Below are 8,473 nucleotides of genomic sequence, written 5' to 3' on the forward strand. Positions count from 1 at the left end.
GAACACTGCGCCACCGAAGCGCAAAGCCGTGCTGCAGACTTAAAAAAAACGAAAAACTCACAACCTTCCCACCTCTTTCTCATGCTCGTAACACCCACCCATATCTAATTTGCATAAAGCTTCTTTCCATATCTCATTGATTGATCTCTGAGATCAGATCGCGGGATCGCTGATAAACACCAGAGCGAGGGACAGACGCCGAGCAAGAAACGTGATGTAAAAATACTTCTTGTGGCGAGGATATCATGCCCCGGTCTAAACAGGATTTTAAGGAAGAGGGGATAATTTATGCAAATTACTAATAACAGAAGCACAGAAGTGCCTGCAGGCAGCTTTAATTTCTGTATAAGTCTGTTTCTTCCATATGGTGCTAAAATACCATGAAGTCAACTCGGGATCAACTCGAGGTCAAAAGGTAAAAGGCAAACAAAGGGGTCACCTATAAAGTCTGGAATCCAGAGATCGGGAACTGATCAAATCTTTTTTAAATTTGTGTAATAATAACCTTAAATGTCTCTCATGTAGTGCTGACAGGAGTCATCGCCAACTCTGGAGCTCTACACAGGTTTTGTAGTAAGTCTGGGTAGCGAATTCATTACTTTTAGGCCCCGCCTCCTTAGTACCGAGTATCAAAAAAATGCCTCTTATTTCAATACCTATCTCATCAGCATCAGTGAGCCAATCAGCATGCGGCATGCTTCTACCAAGACCTAATAATGTGTGTGATTGGCTGTCTAACGTTATACGTTGTAGAGGAAGGCAGGAAAAACTCTACGTTACACAAGGACAGGGCTTACGTAGTAGGAGCTGAAATAGAAATCCCATAATGTGCCGTAATGTGTTATGTTGTAATTTATTTTTTAATTAAAATGTTAAAAAAGCATAGTTTAGGAACCGGTTTCAAAGTCACGGTATTGGGGCTAATACCCAGGCCTACATTGTAGCCCCTCTAACAAGTTGTAGGTTTTGCAGCCCATTTACAAGATGGTCGAGTCTCATATTAATATCTCATATTAAAGCTTGTTTTCACAAAAAAAATCTTTGATTAATCCACTGTACACTACCGGCCCGACACCAAAGGGCACACGAAGCTAGCAACTAGCTTGTTAACATACTGTAATTCAATGCAATTCAATTTTATCTATAGCATCAAGGCGGGGGGGGGGGCAAAACAACAATGGCAAATATAGTTACAATAAAGATTTGGTAACTATGAGCAGAAATAGAAGTTGTAGTAGTTCATGGCGCAGCAGGGCACTGCAGTGGTGGAACATTTAGCAGCTAAAGAGACAGATATTTGCTCAGGTGTTGGTAGGGACCAAAAATAGAGCTAAAAGAAGAGAAAGTAGAAGAGACGTCGGAGAGCACAGAGGCACGCCCCGTGTGTTAATACTATGGGAATTTTCCGGGCCAGGAACAACAATTTATTCTGATATTTGCGACAGCACGCGATTGCAGCACAAACGCCCTATGTTGACATTTTAACGGAGGAGATTATAATTTGGTTATCCACCCCGTTGATTCGGATCTGATCAAACCTGCAGTTCTTCATTGGCCCGAGCTACACCCTTTCATGAAAATCGGGCCAGTAGTTTTTCTGCAATCTTGATGTTAAACAAACAGAAACCAAAACTGATAACATAACCTCCTTGGCAGAGTTAAATATTGGACTTACATTCATCAGGAGGACAGGAGGACAGGGGGACAGGGGGACAGGTCCAATGGGACGATGGTGTAACCTTGTGTCTGTCGTGAGACAGTCTGCGGCCTCCTAGTGGACAAACCCTTATTAATTCATCTTTAAGGAAAACAATCAACAAATAAAACGTTCAATTACAATTAAGAATACTTTTTTTTCTGAAGTTAATGCCTAACCTCAACCATTTAACCAGGAAACAAAAAACATGGCGCATGAAGAAAGAAGGAAAACAAAAAGACAGAAAAGAAAGTGAATATGCTAAGCATAAGGGAAAGATATATGACATTTTATTAACTCTACACCTGTGGAATTTACAAAGTAACTAGCAACTACAGCTATCACTAAATCTGTTGTGATTTACTGTCTTTTTCTCGTTAAAGCTGCATAAGTCATTTTTTAGCCACTGGGAGTCGGAGAAACGTCAAAACGTACGTTTCTTATATGTCCACATGCAGTAAAAACATTGACGTTTGGATATATTTGGATCCATGTTTGTGTCTACCTGCTGCAGCTGGAAACGGTTTGATGGGAGAAGGGACACGTAACCATGCAAAGAAAGTGCCATGAAACAGAAACTAGGAGCTAAAAGAAGCTAAACCGATGTGTAGAGCTGGAGAGAGAAACTCATCATAATGACGGACGTCTTTGCTCCATTTGAAATCTTACGGTGTTGATCAGTGCATTTGGAAGTACTAGAACATAAAGTAATCCGTCTATATTTACCTTCCATCTCTGGTCTGATCCCAAACTTGTCCCCTGAATGTTAATTCAGAGGACGGCGCTCCGGCAGCTTCACCAAACCACAGGGGCCTTCAGGCCGGGCGACCCCGGCGCCATCACCCCGCCTGCCTCCCTAATCCACCCCGAGACACGAGAGAAGGGGTAGAAATATCATTTGAGGCCACCGGGTGATGAGATCTGTATCCCGTTGAGGCGTGGGGGGGGGCTTATTGCTTCCGCAGACGTTATTGAAGCGGCGTGGCAGGCTTTCTCCTCCCGGAGCGACTGTCAACACACCTTTAACACCGTCCTTCAGCAGCAGGAAGAGAACAAATAAAGGCCCCGACTCTGAGAGCTTAATGAATCTTTCATGAAGCTGCTGCGGGAATTATTGCCCGAGAAGGTACTGAGATGAGCCATAAAGTCCTGGGACAAATGGGACGAGGTCTACGAGTAGCGAGTGACGTGTAGATATTTGATAAGTTTCAGAGCTGGGGCGCGGCGCTGCTTAAGAACTCTTCTAACTGGTGAGACATGTCTTGTGGCGAATCCCGGAGTCATTCAACTTTTATATCTGTGGAAGTGCACAACTGTCTGCTGGGTACAGGCGGACTTCACAATTACCGCGTTCCAGGCTGCCTTGGAGTGTGTGTGATGCATAATTAACTTCATTAAGCGGCTTTGTTTGCCTTTGCACTCTGAGTTTCTGCAAACAAAGCCCACTTACTCACACGACTCATGGAAGGCAAAGACGGCAATTGTCGACTTTCTATTTGTCAAAGTCTGGATAGCGGAGGGGCGGATGCTGCAAAAAGAAATTAGAGTTGAAATGCAAGCAGAGCTGTTCCCTCTCACTGATGCTTTCCTCTTAAACGTTATTATTAGACCTGACAGCCCAGCGCCGGGTCCGGTACGTCACACACTCGGACTCTCACATCATCCGGATCTAAAACCTCGCACTGCTAGATACGTCAGTGCAATGATGAGGCAGCAAGACAGTGATTTATTTCATTGAAAAAGATTTCTTTAGTCTTCTCTCCCTCTCTTTCTCTCTCTGTAAATATATGTGAATATGTCACATTTCATCTTTTTGTTACACTCTAAGTTGTGTTTTGGGCGCTGTTTCTTAAAGGTCCAATGACATGGTGCCTTTTGGATGCTTTTATATATAGACCTTAGTGGTCCCTAATACTGTATCTGAAGTCTCTTTTATATAGACCTTAGTGGTCCCCTAATACTGTATCTGAAGTCTCTTTTATATAGACCTTAGTGGTCCCTAATACTGTATCTGAAGTCTCTTTATATAGACCTTAGTGGTCCCTAATACTGTATCTGAAGTCTCTGTAGGTGGTGCCAGAGTTGTTTTTCTTTTTAAATGACCTGCTTCGTGTAGATCTATTTCAACATAGGGTCAGTTTCTGCAAATATGACGTAAAGTTAGCTTTATCAGTCTTGCCTACTGCATCTTAAAGAGTAACACACGAAGCCTGTCGGGGCTAAAAGTAGCTCCTACGTCTCAGAGAGGAAACTTTACCGTTGACTTCTTCTCTTACTGGAAACAAAGTGAGACTGAAGTCCCACTGGCATAGTTTCCTCGTGCTATTTTCAGATTGTTCTATTTAAAAAACAACAAACAAACACATTTTACTCCTTAATAATGACGCACGGTGTAACACAGATTCCTGAAAGAGAGAACTCCAAAAGCTTTTTTGTGCAAACCCTCTTGACCATGTGAAGACGTACGCACACCATTTAAAATTCCTAGCCCTAAAAAGCAGTGATGATTCACTCCTGAGAAGAAAAAGAGCCCTCTGATGGAGGAAAAGACATTGAAAAAACCATGAGGACATATTTATTTAGTCCAGCTCGGGAGGAGAAGATTCGAGGTGATTCTCCTTTTTTAGCTTAAAAAGTCTTGACAAAATCTGTCAGTTGAGGTTTTTCTCGTGCATCTTTTTCCTTATGGATCATATTTGAGGTATCACAATAGTTTAACAGTAACAACATGACTTCTGGATTTAAACACAGATCCAAAATTTGAAAATGATTGACAGCAGACTGGACGACATTTTGGTTTCATATTGGTTCTTTAATTAAAAAAGAAAGAAAAGAGATCCTTCACAAGATGTTAATTATTGTGTTTTTCCTCCCAGGATAGATAGAATAACATTAATATATTCCTAAAGTCCAGTGAGTTTTTGGCTGCGGCGTGAGTGAAAGAGATAGTTTACTTTTTTTTTTTTTTCATCGTCGTCTCGTCCCTTCTCCTCCTCTTCCTGACCCGGAGGCAGAAAGAAAAAGGGGCGGGATCACTGCGACATCACATCCTCCCGACGGGGTTGATGCCCAGGATGTCGAAGCATTTGGCCATGACGGCGGCGGTGGCTTCACAGAGCAGCATCCTCCACATGTTGATCTTCACCACCTCACCTGGAGAGTGCAGACATGTCACAGGTGATTACTACAGTCAGTCAGCGCACAGATATCATTACTAGGGAAGCACCGGTCCGACCTAATTAGTCCTGATACCGATGATTGGGTTTTGTGTATCCGTCGATACCCGATACTGATCCAGTACCTTTGTTGAATTATTAATAAATTGTATACCTTCCGCCTTATACCTTCCTTATAATACCTTCCTTTGTGGAAGAGACTGAAGGCACCAGACTTTCCTAACTAAGACAAAATAACAGATTGAATGTACGGTATTTGCACGGTGCTTTTGGATGAGCTTGATTAAATTGGTAGTATTGTACTTTGCAGAACTACCACCGCCCCTCGAAACATTTACTAGTGTGAAGAAGAGTCCGAGGAGACGGAAGGTAACGTCTCTAAAAGTCGGGTCGTGAAGGGTAGAGACACTGAGGGGGATCACGATAGGTAGCACTAACATGGACTAACTGGTGTGAATGTAGTCTCAAGTGGGTTAGGGTTAGGGGGTCAGGGTTTAGGGTTTTATACAGAGAAAGACAGACTCGAAGGGTAACACTTTAAAGAAAAAGTGTGAATGTGTAGCGTCGAAAAAAGTAGCCACGAAAGGCAAGACTAGAGACTAGTCCGAGGAGACGAAGGTAACGTCTCTAAAAATAGAGACGTGAAGGGTAGAGACACTGAGGGGGATCACCAAAGGAAGCACTAACATGGACTAACTGGTGGGAAGCTAGTCTCATGTGGGATAGGGTTTAGGGTTTAATTAGTGCGAAGGTAGTCTCAAGTTTCCACCTGTGTTTTATCTGTTGTTGTTGTTGTTTAACTGATTTTGAGTAAAGCCCTTTGATTTGCCCTGCTGCTGACATGTGCTCTACAGATAAAGCTGCCTTTCCTTGAGACATTGCAAACAGCCGACGAACTAGTCTGCGTGGCGAGTGTGAAATATCTCCACACAGCCGACTCTTTGGCTCGCTCCGTGTTGCGTAACGGTTACCTCAACTCTTCCAGCATGCGACACACGTCCTGCTGACGAATGACGTGGGAGATGCTGCGAAGGAACAAAAAACTGGGGCGTTTCAGACAGAGGGGGAAAACAGGTCTCTTCACACCGACTGTATGAGAAAATATGTTTTTTTAACATTAAAGCATGAAAACATGTTCTAGTAGAAACCCCAAACTACAAATATGAACCTGAAAACTAGCAGGACATGGGACTTTTAAGATTTAGCATTTAAAAAATAAAATGTATCTGATCACTTTCTCAAATACGTTGTTAAAGATTAAACTAGTGGTTTCCCTTCAGTGTGTGAACCCTGGTCATAAACCCGTCTCTAGTTGGAGCCTCTTGACATGTTACGTCTCCTCATGAGTTGTTTTAATCAACAGCTCAAGGCTCAAATATTTCAAGAAATAAGCTCAGATTGCAGAAAAGGTTGAAAATGAATTACTTGTTAAGCAACGCCGCTTAGTTTTTATGTATTTGCTGCCCTACAAATCATCTCGTAACACCTCAGAGTTATCTGGTGTTCTTATTATTATTATTATTATTATTATTATTATTATTATGACACACAACACGAGGGTCAACCCAACGTTCCTCACGTCTGTGACGGTCCCTGCGCTGACACTACACCTCTATTAGAGAATGGATAAGGTGACTTGAAAAGAGCACAAGAAGAAGAAGAAGAAGTTAACGGCCTCCCAGTCATCCATTAATGCCCGATAATGGACACCTCGTCGGGCATTAAGCTTTACATGTTGATTCTGTTTTAATGTTGTTGTTTTTTTTAAATAAAAGGTGCCTTGCCATACGTATTTCATTACTTTGTGGAAATGTCTGAAGTTCTACTATGAACTCTTTAACGTTTTTTGTGTAAAAAATCCTTGTTTCAAGCCATTCTAGCGTGGTATAGAACGCTTGCAGGGAGAGCTCATGAATATTAATGAGCTCAGGCAACATGATGTCAGACTGACCAGCTGTTGTGATTGGTCTGATTTCTCCTCAGCGGCTAGAGCTTACAGAGGAGGTAGCCGGTTCACTCACACACACACACACTCTCACACACTCTCACACACACACACACACACACACACACACACACACACACACACACACACACACACACACACACACACACACACACACACACACACACACACACACACACACACACACACCAAAAAATGCAAGTAAAAACTGTTTTTATTCGGCAGGGCACCTTTAAACGCACGCCCCTTAAAAGATGAATTAATGAACCGTAAGTAAATCCAATAAACTCAAATAAAGTCATTTCATGGATCCTGTGACTTTAAAATCTGGCTCATGATCTGAGTCCATGCACGCACTCAGTCTGCTTTCAACGGCATACTGTCGAATAAAGACACAATTTATAAAATAATAACCTCCAGCTGGGGAGAGTTAGCATAATTAAGCAGGTTTTAGGCCTAAAGTGCTAGCACTTCAGTGCACCGCAGGGATGGAATGCTAACAGAAACAAGTGGGTGGCTAACGGCGTTCAGACGGCTTTTAGTGAGAACCCTCTCAGAGTGAAAGCTCCCACTATTCGGCTGATTCCCATCGACAGCATCAAGTTGGAAAAAGATGGGCTTGTGTGTCTCCCCCTCGCCTTCTCCATCTTCTTCTATGGAAGCCATTGTGGCCTTTAACACTCTTTAAGCAAGAAAACAGATTTAGCGTAAGTGCAAATCTTCCTCTACTCCCCTTTTCCACCCCCACTTGGTCTCAGACACTCCTAATTTCCTAATACTGAAGGAAATCAGGTTTTCATCACAAGCTTCCTTTGAAAAATTCGGGAAAATCTGAGGGGAGTGTTTCCATTTAGTCGAGAGACGAAGCCTTACTGTTGCTCCAGACTGACCTTTGACCTGGTTTTACGTCAGTGACAGACAGCAAAACGAGTTTGTAAGCAGACGCTTCCAACATCACCGGATGTGTGTGTTTGGATTTCCTTTTTTAAATTTATTTAGGCATGTGTGTGTATGTGCTAGGGCAGTCACGATTCTCCAGATCCTCCATTCGATTACAAATTTGATTCTAAGGTTACGATTTGATCTGATTTTGACTTTTTGTTTCATAAAAGCACAGGTTGCTGTTTGCCATTTTTAGACTAGACTTGTATTTAATATAATGTCCTTTGACCTTTGTTCACAATGTAACACAATACATAGTCAAATTTAAATTATTAACAACACAATGTAACAATAATATAACTTCAGTCAATGGGAAACTTGACAATTTGTCAATAAAGTAAAAAAAACAAAAAAAAAAACAGTTAAACACAATCCTGAGGGCCGACGCGTCGCACCACACGGCACTCTGATCAGGCGTTGGTTCTGGTCACAGACGGTCGCAGCGCTGCCTCGAAGGCTTAGTTGAGGGTTTAAAACCCACCGAGCCAGCACGGCAGAGCTATGGCAAAGAGGGCGCCTCGGCGGTCTCACATCACCTATATAAGCTGCTCTGTTTAGGCAACATAACGTGCATGCAGGCTGACATTCATGAGTCTCTGGCATCTGCAGCTTCCGTGCTATCTGTTGACCGGCTGTAGCTGAGTTGGAGTTTTACGGACACACAGCAATTCAACATGGGTTTTTTCCTCCTCG

The 8,473-nt window shown here is 42.6% G+C and overlaps 1 protein-coding gene across 1 annotated transcript in view; it reads right to left on the reverse strand.

Moving 5' to 3' along the window:
- Nucleotides 1–4,650: 4,650 nt before the first annotated feature.
- rars1 (arginyl-tRNA synthetase 1) overlaps nt 4,651–8,473 on the reverse strand; it is a 25,000-nt gene continuing 21,177 nt past the window's right edge. Inside the window, exon 15 of the mRNA XM_034890004.1 lies at nt 4,651–4,849. Within this exon, the coding sequence (XP_034745895.1) occupies nt 4,740–4,849 (110 nt within the window). The 3' untranslated portion in view covers nt 4,651–4,739. The remainder of the gene's footprint in view (nt 4,850–8,473) is intronic.

The sequence above is a fragment of the Etheostoma cragini genome, chromosome 13 (assembly GCF_013103735.1).
Source record: "Etheostoma cragini isolate CJK2018 chromosome 13, CSU_Ecrag_1.0, whole genome shotgun sequence".
NCBI lineage: Eukaryota > Metazoa > Chordata > Actinopteri > Perciformes > Percidae > Etheostoma > Etheostoma cragini.